This window comes from Pseudophryne corroboree, chromosome 5 (genome assembly GCF_028390025.1).
Source record: "Pseudophryne corroboree isolate aPseCor3 chromosome 5, aPseCor3.hap2, whole genome shotgun sequence".
Taxonomy (NCBI): Eukaryota; Metazoa; Chordata; class Amphibia; order Anura; family Myobatrachidae; genus Pseudophryne; species Pseudophryne corroboree.
In genome coordinates, this window is record NC_086448.1 from 105504466 (window position 1) to 105518792 (window position 14327).

The window sequence follows — 14327 nt, forward strand, 5'->3', positions numbered from 1 at the left end:
TCATCGGTGGATTGCTCTGGCTCCTGAACTCTGATCCCCAAGTCCCCAGCACCTCCTGAAAGGTGGCACTCTCTAGATTTTATCCCTTTGAATGCTAAGAAATATATTTTCAGAAACTTGAGATATCTGCAGTCAAGCAAGCTGCCCTCCCACCGGAAAATGATAAATATTAAGCCCACTCCACTATCCACCCCTCCCCTACGTATTAAACACCCCCTACCATCCTGGAAGTAATGTACCGGGGCCCCTTCACTCAGCACAATGCCCCCTTCTACAGTTAAGTGTTCTCCCTCCCGCCCCATCTGTGCAGTAAAGGAGTAATTAGCAGAAATTACTGCTTCAGGTCCTACATGCTGTGTGGAAGATAGAACACCCCCTAAAGGCCCATATAGACAGGAGAGATGTGTGCTGAGCGATGCAGGAGAGGACGGGGGGGGTGGGGGCGCGGCGCTCATTTCACCCAGCAGGTGAAATGAGCGATGTGCTAGATTGGCCTGCATCAGGGCCGTTTCTAGCCAATTTGGCTCCCAGTGCGAGATTTAAAAATGCGCCCCCCCCCCCCATTCACATACGAAAAAATGCGCCCCCCCCCCCCCAATAGATATAAAGAGGAAAAGAATGCGCACGCTCCCGGCAAGGGTGTGTGGCCTCGTTAAAATGGGCGTGGCTTTTTAAAGATGGGCGTGGCCTCATCTGATCTCACCATCACGTCCACCACAGGATAAAAAAAAATCCTCATTTTACACATTACAGCAGGCAAGTGTCCCCATTTTACACAGCATGGCAGGCAAGTGTCCCCATTTTACACAGCACGGCAGGCAAGTGTCCCCATTTTACACAGCACGGCAGGCAAGTGTCCTCATTTTACACATTGCGGCAGGCACGTGCCCCCATTTTACACAGTACGGCAGGCAAGTGTCCCCATTTTACACATTGCGGCAGACAGGTGACCCCATTTTACACAATACGCAAGGCAAGTGTCCCCATTTTACACATTGCGGCAGGAAAGTGTCCCCATTTTACACATTGCGGCAGACAGGTGTCCCCATTTTACACAATACGCAAGGCAAGTGTCCCCATTTTACACATTGCGGCAGGAAAGTGTCCCCATTTTACACATTGCGGCAGGCACGTGTCCCCATATTACACATTGCGGCAGGCACGTGCCCCAATTTTACACAGTACAACAGGCAAGTGTCCCCATTTTACACATTGCGGCAGGCAAGAGTCCCCATTTTACACATTGCGGCAGGAAAGTGTCCCCATTTTACACATTGCGGCAGGTACGTGCCCCCATTTTACACAGTACAACAGACAAGTGTCACCATTTTACACATTGCGGCAGGCAAGAGTCCCCATTTTACACATTGCGGCAGGAAAGTGTCCCCATTTTACACATTGCGGCAGGTACGTGCCCCCATTTTACACAGTACAACAGACAAGTGTCACCATTTTACACATTGCGGTAGGCAAGAGTCCCCATTTTACACATTACGGCAGGAAAGTGTCCCCATTTTACACAGTACGGCAGGCAAGTGTCCCCATTTTACACATTGCGGCAGGCAATAGTCCCCATTTTACACATTGCGGCAGGCAAGAGTCCCCATTTTACACATTACGGCAGATAGGTGTCCCCATTTTACACATTCCGGCAGGCAAGTGTCCCCATTTTACACATTCCGGCAGGCAAGTGTCCCCATTTTACACATTCCGGCAGGCAAGAGTCCCCATTTTACATATTACGGCAGGCAAGTGTCCCCATTTTACACATTCCGGCAGACAGGTGTCCCCATTTTACACAGTACGGAAGGTGGGGGGGGGGGGGGGGGGAGAGGGGCTGACTTAGATTTGAAGTGGTTCTTCCCGCTCTTCAGCCGCCTCTCCCTCGTCTCCATGGCTCCCCCTTCGGCTTCTCCCTCCTCCCGAGTGCCCAGCTCGGGGGGCGGGGTTTCGTGGAATGACACGATTACGTCACGGCGCAAACGCGTCATTCTGCGAAACCCCACCCCCCGAGCTGGGCACTCGAGAGGAGAGGGGAGGGGGGATTTAAAATTCTGAAGAAGTGCCGCGGCGTGCGCTCCGTACGGTTGTGCGGCTCACCCGCCGCAAGAAATGGCACTGGCCTGCATGCAGGCTCAATCTAGCACCGGCGATAGCGATGTGCGGGGCCCCTCCTACCAGACTCAGTTTAGAAAATGTGCCTGGAGCAGCCGGTCACGCTTGGAAAGCTTCTGAAGAGTTTTCTGCATTTATTTTCTTTTTTATTATTTTCAGGCAGGTCTGGCTGGCACCAGACTGCCTGCTTCGTGGGACTTAGGGGTGGGAATGTCCCAACCTCTCTAGGGTTAATGATCCCATTCCCCGCTGACAGGACACTGAGCTCCTGAGGGTCCTATTCGTAAGCACCACCACAGCGAGCGTACAGACCCACAGCACGCCACCACCCCTAACAGAGCCAGAAGTAAGAAGAGTGGTGAGTAGGTGGCCGGCGCTCCGGTTAGCGGGTCGCCGGCTGTAATGGCGTTAATTGTGTTTTACCCCATTTTCCTGTGTGTGTGTGTGTGTGTGTGTGTGTGTGTATGTGTGTTTTCTTTCACATTAATTATGTCAAAGGAGTGTGTATCATGCATAGCAGAGTATTTTTCTCAACTGGGGGATCACTGCCATGTACTCAGGATAGTACACATTCTCAGGCTAGTGGATCTGAACCACTATGGTTAGATTTATTAAAAGGGATGATTTCAAATATTTTGAATAAATTATCCCAAAATGAGAAGGAGACACAATACTTAAGGCAATCTGTTGATGACCTGATGAATAGAGATTCAGTGGTTATTCCAGCCTCTCAGGCCCCTGCCATTCGTCCGCAGAAACGTTCTCTGGCCCAAATCATGCAGGCTGATACCGATGATGATGTATCAGACCCAGAGGAGGGTGAGGTGGACTCAGGAGGGGGGGATGCAGCTTTGTCACAGGGAATACAGGCCCTGATAGAAGCTGTTAGAGATGTCCTGCACATCCCTGACACAGTGACAGAGGAAGATGAGGAATCTTATTTTAATGTAAAAAAGAAATCCTCAGCCACTTTCCCTGCATCTAAGGAGTTAAATTCCCTATTTGAAGCAACTTGGGTAAATCCTGACAAGACATTTTAGATCCCAAAACGGTTACTCACATCCTTCCCGTTTCCTCAGGATGATAGGAAAAAATGGGAAAACCCACCGATAGTTGACGCATTGGTTTCTAGGCTGTCACGTAAGATAGTTTTACCTGTTCCTGGGGCAGCTTCCTTGAAGGATGCTGCAGACCGCAAGATTGAGACTACTCTCAAATCTCTGTACACAACTGCGGGGGTGGCCCAGAGACCCACTATAGCTTGTGCATGGATTTCTAGGGCCATTGCAAAATGGTCAGGTAATCTAATTGACCGGTTAGATTCCTTATCCAGGGGGGAGATAATTTTACTCCTACAACATATACAGGATTCAGATAACTTTATGGTGGAGGCCATAAAGGAAATTAGTTTACTGAACGCACGCACCACTGGCATGGCAGTGTCAGCACGCAGGGGCTTGTGGCTACGCCAGTGGACTGTGGACAAGGATTCCGGGAAATGGTGGAAGACCTACCTTTCATAGGTGAAGACCTTTTTGGAGATGAACTAGATACGTGGATATCCAAGGCTACGGCGGGTAAGTCTACATACCTTCCATCCGCAGCTCCCCCGACTAGAAAATCCTACACTGCTCCAACTCTGCAGTCCTTTCAAACAGCGAAATTTAAAAACAAAACCAAAGGTTCTTCTACGGCCTTCAGAGGCAATAAAGGTAAACCCAGAAAACCAGCAACTTCAGGTTCACAGGAACAGAACCCTGGTTCTGCTTCCTCTAAGCCTTCAGCATGATGGTGGTCCGCACTGCCTGGAAGACAGGCAGGTGGGAGCCCGTTTGAGATTCTTCAGTCACATATGGGCAACATCATGCCAGGATCCCTGGGTCAAAGATCTTATAGCCCAGGGCTACAGTCTGGAGTTTCAGGAACTCCCACCTCACAAATTCTTCAAATCAGGCTTACCAGCTTCTCAAGAAGCAAGTATGACTTTACAGGAAGCAACTCTAAAACTGGTACAGACTCAGGTCATTGTTCCAGTTCCACTTCAGCTGCAAAATCAGGGTTATTATTCCAACCTGTTTGTAGTTCAGAAACCAGACGGTTCGGTAAGGCCCATTTTAAACCTCAAGTTGTTGAACCCGTACTTACGGGTGTTCAAGTTCAAGATGTCTCTGAGAGCGGTGATCTCAGGTCTGGAGGAGGGGGAATTCTTGGTGCCTCTGGATATCAAGGATGCATACCTTCATATTCCGATTTGGCCGCCTCATCAGGCTTACCTAAGGTTTGCATTACAGGACTGTCACTACCAGTTCCAGGCCCTGCCATTTGGTCTCTCTACGGCACTGAGGGTGTTCACCAAGGTAATGGCAGAAATGATGTTTCTCCTCCGCAAACAAGAAGTGAACATAATACTGTACCTGGATGATCTGCTGATAATGCACCATCCCGGCTACTCCAGGATCACGGGTGGATTTTGAACCTACCAAAATCTCATCTGGAACAGACACGGAGGCTTCCGTACCTGGGGATGGTATGGGATACGGAGGTGCAGAAGGTATTCCTTCCATTGGAAAAGGCATTAGTGATCCAGTCGATGGTGTGGGATGTTCTAAGACAAACCCAGACTTCGGTACATCTATGCTTTCGCCTTCTGGGAAAGATGGTAGCTGCTTACGAGGCGCTGCAGTACGGAAGTTTTCACGCAAGGCCCTTCCAGCTGGATCTGTTGGACAAATGGTCCGGATCGCATCTTCACATGTACCAGAGGATCCGTCTGTCGCCAAATGCCAGGATTTCTCTTCTGTGGTGGCTTCAGACTTCTCAGCTGACTGAGGGCCGATGGTTCGGGATTCAAAATTGGATTCTGCTAATCACAGACGCAAACCTCAGAGGTTGGGGAGCAGTCACCCAAGAGGAACAGTTCCAAGGAAAATGGTCAAGTCAGGAAGCAATTCTTCCAATCAACATTCTGGAACTAAGGGCCATATACAACTCCCTTCTACATGCATCGCATCTTCTTCAAGATCAAGCCATTCAGGTTCAGTCGGACAATGTGACGGCAGTAACGTACATAAACCAACAAGGCGGAATGAGGAGCAGGGCAGCAATGGCAGAGGTAGCAAGGATCTCCTCTGGGCAGAAAGACATGCTGTGGCATTGTCCGTGATCTTCATTCCGGGAGTAGACAACTGGGACGCAGACTTCCTCAGCAGACACGACCTCCACCCAGGAGAGTGGGGCCTTCACCCGGAGGTGTTCGGGTGCTTGATACGTCGGTGGGGAATGCCACAAATCGTCATGATGGCCTCTCGTCTCAACAAGAAGCTCAAGCGGTATTGTTCCAGGTCGAGGGACCCGCAAGCAGTGGCGGTGGATACTCTGGTGACTTCATGGGTCTACCAGATGGTGTATGTGTTCCCGCCACTCCCATTGATCCCAAAGATTCTCAAAAGAATAAAAAGGAGAAACGGTTCAAGCAATTCTCATTGCTCTGGACTGGCCAAGAAGGGCCTGGTACACGGATCTACTCAAGATGCTCCTAGAGGACCCATGACCTCTACCTCTTCGCGAGGACCTTCTCCAACAGGGGCCATTCGTCTATCAAGACTTACCACGGCTACGTTTGACGGCATGGAGGTTGAGCATCAAATTCTAGCCTGGAAAGGGATCCCAGATAGGGTTATTCCAACCCTGATCCAAGCCAGAAAGGGGGTAACAGCTAAACATTACCACCGTATTTGGAAAAAATACGTCTCATGGTGTGAGAACAGGAAATTTCCTGCGGTGAAATTTCAATTGGGATGTTTTCTCCTTTTTCTGCAGTCAGGAGTGGATGTGGGCCTACGTTTGGGCTCCATAAAAGTCCAGATTTCGGCCTTATCCATTTTCTTCCAGAAACAATTGGCTTCTCTCACTGAGGTTCACACATTTTTGAAGGGGGTTCTGCACATCCAACCGCACTTTGTGCCTCCTACGGCACCTTGGGATCTCAACGTGGTGTTGCAGTTCCTGCAATCAGATTGGTTTGAGCCTTTACAGGACATTGGCGTCAAGTTTCTTACATGGAAGACCATCACACTGTTGGCCTTGGCTTCTGCGAGGTGTGTGTCGGAGCTGGGGGCGTTGTCTCACAAAAGTCCCTATTTGATTTTTCATGAAGATAGGGCTGAACTCAGAACTCGACAGCAATTTCTTCCAAAGGTGGTGTCTGTGTTTCATATGAACCAACCTATTGTGGTTCCGGTAGTTACCGACACCTCTGCTACTTCAAAGTCTACTAGGTCGGTGGGTTCTTCCTGGGTGGCTGCCCGGGGTGTCTCAGCTTTACAGCTCTGCTGAGCAGCTACTTGGTCAGGTTCGAACATGTTTGCTAAGTTCTACAAATTCGATACTTTGGCCTCTGAGGACCTTCAGTTTGGTCAGTCTGTTCTGCAGGAACCTCAGCACTCTCCCACCCAGTTTGGGAGCTTTGGTACATCCCCATGGTACTAATGTGGACCCCAGTATCTTCTAGGACATAAGAGAAAAAAGGATTTTAATTACCTAGTGGTAAATCCTTTTCTCGTAGTCCGTAGGGGATACTGGGCGCCCGCCCAGTGCTTCGTTTCTTCCTGCACTGTTACTTCGTTAAGTATTGTTGGTTCAGTGGTTACTGCTCCTGGTTTTATGTTTGGTTAGCTTGGCTTTCCTCTAGTTTGTGTGTTCGGAATCTCTCACTATCCTTTTATATCCTTCTCTTAACGTATGTCTGTCTTCTCGGGCACAGTTTCCTAGACTGAGTCTGGTAGTAGGGGCATAGAGAGAGGAGCCAGCCCACACTATCAATTTCTTAAAGTGCCCATGTCTCCTAGTGGACCTGTCTATACCCCATGGTACTAATGTGGACCCCAGTATCCTCTATGGACTACGAGGAAAGGATTTACTGGTAGGTAATTAAAATCCTATTTTTTACTAGTTCATTCTTATATTTGGATATTTGTAATTCTTAATCTATCATCCATCAAAGTACTAATAGTAAAAACATTTTTTTTCTCAGGTATTGCTAACAATTGGATGACAGATTGGTGGACGACAGATTCTGTTACCGGTGCCAATTATCAGATTATGGCGGATTCGGCCATTACTTGGTACCAGGCGCGGAGAAGCTGCCAGCAACAGGATGCCGAGTTACTAAGTATAACTGAGCTACATGAGCAGACTTACATCTCAGGTGAGACTCGGGTGGAAGCAGATTTGGTGGAGCCACATCTCATCTTCACAAACAGTTCCCTTCATGTGTGCTCATCACCTACATATAGAGGAGGGAGCAATTGTGGGAGCTGGATTAAAAATCATGATACAGCAACCCATCAATTTATTTGAAAGCAGTGGCATCACTGAGGCATGAGGCACCAAGTGATTCTCATGCATAGTTATTCAACTCTCAAACTGGTAGATTCCATTGTATACAGGACATTTTTGTCTACTCTCCAGTGGCGCTGAGAGGGGGCCTGAGTGACTCCCCCCCCATCCCCCCCTCCTTAGCTCAGTCAGTTGGGTGCTGGGCTGCGGTGGTCCAGCCAGGCTGCTGCCGATGAGCACAGCAGCCTTCTCTGCCAGTCTTGTGGGGGTTTACAGCAATCACACTATTCATGCCCCCACTGGACCTGACCCCCTGTATCATAGCTTGGTAATAGGGGTAAGGTGCATTAAGCAAATGATGACATCCTCACAGAATTGCTCCCACCCGACCAGACTTCAGAGTGTTTGTGAGAATCTCTAGGGAGACTTTCTGACATTCAGAGAGACTTGGCAAGTACAGTATGCCACACAGATGATAGAAGTAAATTCAGTGAGAAACGACAAGTAGATCCAGTGGTACTTAGAAAATGTAATTATCAAAATTGTATTTATTTTACATACAGTATACATGGTGATAAGAGAACATGTGTAGCGCCTCCTGTTTGCTGAAATCAGGGCCTAATTCAGTAAGGATTGCATTTGCAAAGCTGCTCACAGTTTAGTAATCCTTAGCAATGCAAATGCAGGAGGAGGTCGTCATGATGATCATCTGCGAAGGCAGGGTGAGTAAAGGGCCCTACACATTTGACGATGCGCCGCCGAGGTGCCCGATGGCCGATACGACCGACGAGCGACCCGGCGGCGGGGGGGGCAGTGACGGGGGGAGTGAAGTTTCTTCACTCCCCCCATCACGCGGCTGCATTGAAGTGCAGGCAAATATGGACGAGATCGTCCATATTGGCCTGCATGCACAGCCGACGGGAGACCAGCGATGAACGAGCGCGGGGCCGTGCATCGTTCATCGCTGGAGCCTCCACACTGAAAGATATGAACGAGTTCTCGTTCATTTATGAACGAGATCGTTTATATCTTTCAGAAAATCGGCCAGTGTGTAGGGCCTATAAGCCTGAGCTTACTGAAGCTGGCCGCGGCAGGGCAGCTTGCAAGGCCAAGGAAACTGTTTCACACGATGCAGTCCTTAGCTTTGCCACTCCCGGAAAATGGGGGCGACATGCCCCCATTTCCAGCAACGCCAGCCGCCAGAGCACAGCATTCCCAAGGCCAGCACAAGCCAATGCCTCACACAAATGAGAGGTAGCAATTTAAATGTTAAAAGGTTTTACATCAGTAAGAAGCAGCAACTATATGGTGAGAGTGTTACAAGGGTGAGAGGTAATAATGAGGGTGTTACAAAGTGTTACATTGGTAAAGAAAAAAAGAAAAAATGTAGTTGCTACAAAAGTGCTAGATTAAGTGTTACAATATGATGCCCTAAAGCAGCAAGGCCACACCAATAAGGAAATAAAACAAGCTAAATATAATAAGGGGACCCCCCCCCCCCCCCTTCCCACACACACATGGCAATTACAGGGGTGGGGTATATCTTGTCCATATTAGTAATGTCACGAGGGTCATAATGTCAACATAGACCACATTAATATTTATTATGTCAACAGGGATAAAATGTCAACATGATTAGAATGTCAATATAATGTCCCAGGTGGTCCAGTGCGGACTGACTTGGAATAGCTGGTTCAGCGGCTCCAGCAGTATCTTACAGGTCCAGCGGTGATGTCAGGATGACTTCTGGTGGAACCTGCTGAGCTTCTGTGGTGAGCATATCCCTAACTCTAGCCCTCCTCTAAGAGCTTAACACTAACTTCCCCCCATAGCCTAACCCTAACACTCCCCCCTACTTCAAAACACTAACCCTCCCCCAGAGCCGGCCCTAAGCAATATGATGCCCTAGGCAAGATTTTGGCTGGTGCCCCCTAGCACCACCGCTGGTTCTGCCTCTGACCTTGCACCTCTTTCCCAGCACCATCACCCCTCACCCATAGCAGTCCTTGTACCCCCTATATTTTAAATAGGAACAGTTCGCACATTTGACGCACAGCCCAAAAAGGGGCATCTTCTTGCTGGGAAGGGGCATGGCCACACAATAGTAACCCCAATTCCAATTACGCCACACAGTACTGCAACTTTATTCACATTTTATCTTGCGATAGTGTCCATAATTCATATTACATCCCACAGTAGTATCACTTTACCTTATAAACGTTACTCCTCACAGTAGAGCCCCTTATTCACATTACATCACACTGAATTGCTCCTTATTCACATTACACCACACCTTATTACTTTTATTCACATTAGACGACACAGTAGTGCCCTTTCTATTGGCAACGCCACATAGTAGAGCACCTTATACACATAATGCCACACATTAGTAATGCATTTATACACAATTCCACACAGTAATGCCCCTTACACATATGAGACACATTAATGTCCTTATAAACATAATGCACATTACACATTATGACAACCTTTATTAATGCCCTTTTACACATAATGTCCCTTACACATATGCCGCACATTATTAATGCCCTTATACACATAATGACACACATAGTGGCCCTTTACACATATGTTGCACATTACATTATTAATGCATTTTTACATGACACACATAATGCTCCATACACATATTCTGAACACTACTGCACAACCAACCCACTCACATGCACACAGCACTCACACTACCACTAACACTGTGACCTCTGCCTCTGCTTGGATACAGATGTGTCCTCACAAATCTTCCATCAATGCTAACGTTGGGCACATGTTTTTAATGAAAATGCATCTTATTTGCATTGCTATGTGGCTAGGATGCACAAGCAGCTTCTGCTGATTAAACTGATATGCAGCATGCCAATATACTGTGTGAGACTGTGGCTGTATCTGCATATGAAATGTTACATACAGAATATAGGCATGCCGCATATCATTTTAATCAGCAAAAGCTGATGATGCCCCTAGGCATATCAAATGCCCTAGGCAATTGCCTAGTTTGCCTATGCCTATGACCGGCTCTGGGGCTATGTGCCCCCTGTCTACTGTATATCTTCGCTGCTATCTAAAAGAAAGCATGCCATTATGCAAGGCAATGTATGAAAGGTCAGGTGGACTGACCGTTCCGACATCTGCAGCTATAGATTTCAACACTCTGTCCCTGGCTGTGGCAGGTGCCAGCTCAGAGGTGCATGTGTAATCTATCAGGAATAACGAGATCTCACACATGCGCCCTGGAGACGGAGGGGGGGGGGGGGGACACCACACATTAGCACTAAGATGATGCATTCTAGCGGGGATTGCCGGAGGGGAGAGTTTTCACTCCCCCACTCTGGCAAATATGAGATGTTCTTACATCTTGTCGATGTCCCTTGCTCGCTAATGAGGCCAAGCAGGAAGAGCTATAGCTGCACGATATGTACTGCTATAGTACATTTACCCCCCAGCCCCCTCTGTATTTTGTAACATTTGCATTTCTAAACATTAATTGTGGTGCTGTAATGAACACTTCCAGTAATACCTAACAATAATGTGGGAAACGGTAGTACAGTAGAAAACATGGGGTATTAACACATTAAAATTAATTAGGGAGAGAAGGGACAGTGTCCAACATGTCATTCCCAGTATTCAGAGATTGTAGTCTAATTAAACACATACTGTACAAAGATAAGTTCTCTGGGTTCATACTATACATAAGCCATCATATAATACAGGTTGAGTATCCCACATCCAAAATGCTTGGGACCAGAAGTATTTTGGATAAGGGATTTTTCCGTATTTTGGAATAATTGCATACCATAATGAGATATCATGGTGATGGGACCTAAATCTAAGCACAGAATGCATTTATGTTACATATACACCTGGGCCCTCATTCCGAGTTGTTCGCTCGGTAAATTTCATCGCATCGCAGCGATTTTCCGCTTAGTGCGCATGCGCAATGCCCGCACTGCGACTGCGCCAAGTAAATTTGCTATGAAGTTAGTATTTTTACTCACGGCTTTTTCATCGCTCAGGCGATCGTAGTGTGATTGACAGGAAATGGGTGTTTCTGGGCGGAAACAGGCCGTTTTAAGGGCGTGTGGGAAAAAACGCTACCGTTTCTGGGAAAAACGCGGGAGTGGCTGGAGAAACGGAGGAGTGTCTGGGCGAACGCTGGGTGTGTTTGTGACGTCAAACCAGGAACGACAAGCACTGAACTGATCGCAGATGCCGAGTAAGTGTGGAGCTACTCTGAAACTGCTAAGAAGTTTGTAATCGCAATATTGCGAATCTTTCGGTCGCAATTTTAAAAAGCTAAGATTCACTCCCAGTAGGCGGCGGCTTAGCGTGAGCAACTCTGCAAAAATCGCCTTGCGAGCGAACAACTCGGAATGACCTCCCTTATACACACAGCCTGAAGGTCATTTAATACAATATTTTTAATAACTTTGTGTATTAAACAAAGTTTGTGTACAATGAGCCATCAAAAAACAAAGGTTCCACTATCTCAGTCTTACTCAAAAAAATTCCGGATTTCGGAATATTCTATATTTTGTAATATTTGGATATGGGATACTCAACCTGTATTTGCTTTTCTTCCGTAGGATTTACGAATGGCCTCACAACAGCCTTATGGGTTGGACTCAATAGTCTGGACTACAATGCAGGCTGGCGATGGGACGATGGAAGTCCTTTTCGATATCTGAACTGGGCTCCAGGTGAATATTTATGTTTCTTTTTCTTAAATGCATCTAAATGTAAACACAAAAAAAAATGGTACAGGTTGAGTATCCCTTATCCAAAATGCTTGGGACCAGAGGTATTTTGGATATGGGATTTTTCCGTATTTTGGAATAATTGCATACCATAATGAGATATCATGGTGATGGGACCTAAATCTAAGCACAGAATGCATTTATGTTACATATACACCTTATACACACAGCCTGAAGGTCATTTTAGCCAATATTTTTTTATAACTTTGTGCATTAAACAAAGTGTGTGTACATTGAGCCATCAAAAAACAAAAGTTTCACCATCTCAGTCTCACTCAAAAAAGTCCGTATTTCGGAATATTCTGTATTTCGGAATATTTGGATATGGGATACTCAATCTGTACCACTTATTTATTATTAGTTATCTAGTATTCAAAGTAACATCTGATTATGGGGCCAGCCAGTGATTCACAATATTTGTGACTCCCCCACCAGCCTCACTGATACCCCTTTCACATCGCCAAAACAACCCGGGTCATTCCCGGGTTGTTGCTGGGTCAACTCGGGATGAGATGCAGTGTGAAAGCGCCAAACTTAATAACCCGAGTTGAGGAACCCTGGCATTTTAACCTGGGTTAGAAGAAGGGTTAAATAAGGGTCAGACCCGGATCGTTGTACAGTATGAAAGCCTCTGACACAGGATATTCACCCAGGTCTCAGAAAAAGGTGCTGATTGGCTGATTGGCTGTTTATGTGTCAGAGCAGTCCCCAGCCCCTCCTCTTATTTCCTTTGAAACCTCATCAATGTGAGCCAGAAAAGTCCATTTTAAATCACATCACAGTGTTTAACATGGGTGACCCAGGTTCAGTGTGAAAGTCACCAACCTGGGAAAAACCCGGGTTCAAACTGCAATGTGAAAGGGTCTGAGGCTGCTCGGACTCAGGTCAGACTCAGGATCAAAAGCCAACCTGGGTTTGCGATGTGAAAGTGGTATTATTATGGCCACACCTATCTTAGTATATGCTGAAAAAGAAAACATACTAAGAGTGTGTACACACGGTGAGATCCTTGCTATGCCCGATTTTCACTTGCGATTTCCCTTGAACTCCCTGGAACCCAGCACCACCGATTTTGACTAACTGTTCTTGAGATATGGACTATGTGTGCTTACGATTTTGGCTTATGTGAGATTTTGGCTTATGTGAGATGTCATTGACATGTGAGATGAACTAGATAGTACACCGATCTAGCAAGGATTGACTTGCCTACACAGTATCTTTTCTTGCGATGCCGACCTGGCGGGACCGCGCATCGGGATCGAATCGGGATCGCAAGGTGAATGTCACCTTGTGATCTGCACTAACTTTTCTTGCGATTTTGACTATATAGTCAAAATCGAAAGAAAATATCTCACCATGGCCCTCATTCCGAGTTGTTCGCTCGCAAGCTGCTTTTAGCAGCTTTGCACACGCTAAGCCGCCGCCTACTGGGAGTGAATCTTAGCTTCTCAAAATTGCGACCGACGGATTCGCAATATTGCGAATAGACCTTTCTTAGCAGTTTCTGAGTAGCTCCGGACTTACTCTGCCATTGCGATCAGTTCAGTCAGTTTCGTTCCTGGTTTGACATCACAAACACACCCAGCGTTCGCCCAGACACTCCCCCGTTTCTCCAGCCACTCCCGCGTTTTTCCCAGAAACGGTAGCGTTTTTACACACGCCCGTAAAACGGGCAGTTTCCGCCCAGAAACACCCACTTCCTGTCAATCACATTACGATCACCAGAAGAAAAACCCTCGTAATGCCGTGAGTAAAATACCTAACTGCATAGCAAATTTACTTGGCACAGTCGCACTGCGGACATCGCGCATGCGCAGTAAGTGGACAATCGCAAACTAATGAAAATCGGCAACGAGCGATCAACTCGGAATGACCACCCATGTGTACACACCCTAAGAGAGCATCAAAAATGTGTAAATGTCAGAGAGGATTGGCTTGTATTCAGATGCAGTTGCAGGCTCAACAAGCTTTGGAGAAGTTCGTTGCCCCCCGATCTGTAACCACAAGTTGCCGCTGGTGTTGAGGAATCAGAAATGCTGTAAAAAAAAAAAATGACAATAACTAATCAATTATTTAATTGTAACACATAAAATAGGTCCAAGC

At 46.9% G+C, this 14327-nt stretch overlaps 1 protein-coding gene across 1 annotated transcript in view; it reads left to right on the forward strand.

Annotated features, from left to right (window-relative positions):
- Positions 1-14327, forward strand: part of LOC134927295 (macrophage mannose receptor 1-like) — a 425485-nt gene that overhangs the window by 75531 nt on the left and 335627 nt on the right. Inside the window, exons 4-5 of the mRNA XM_063921541.1 lie at positions 7148-7321; positions 12054-12167. Coding sequence (XP_063777611.1) covers positions 7148-7321; positions 12054-12167 — 288 coding nt within the window. The remainder of the gene's footprint in view (positions 1-7147; positions 7322-12053; positions 12168-14327) is intronic.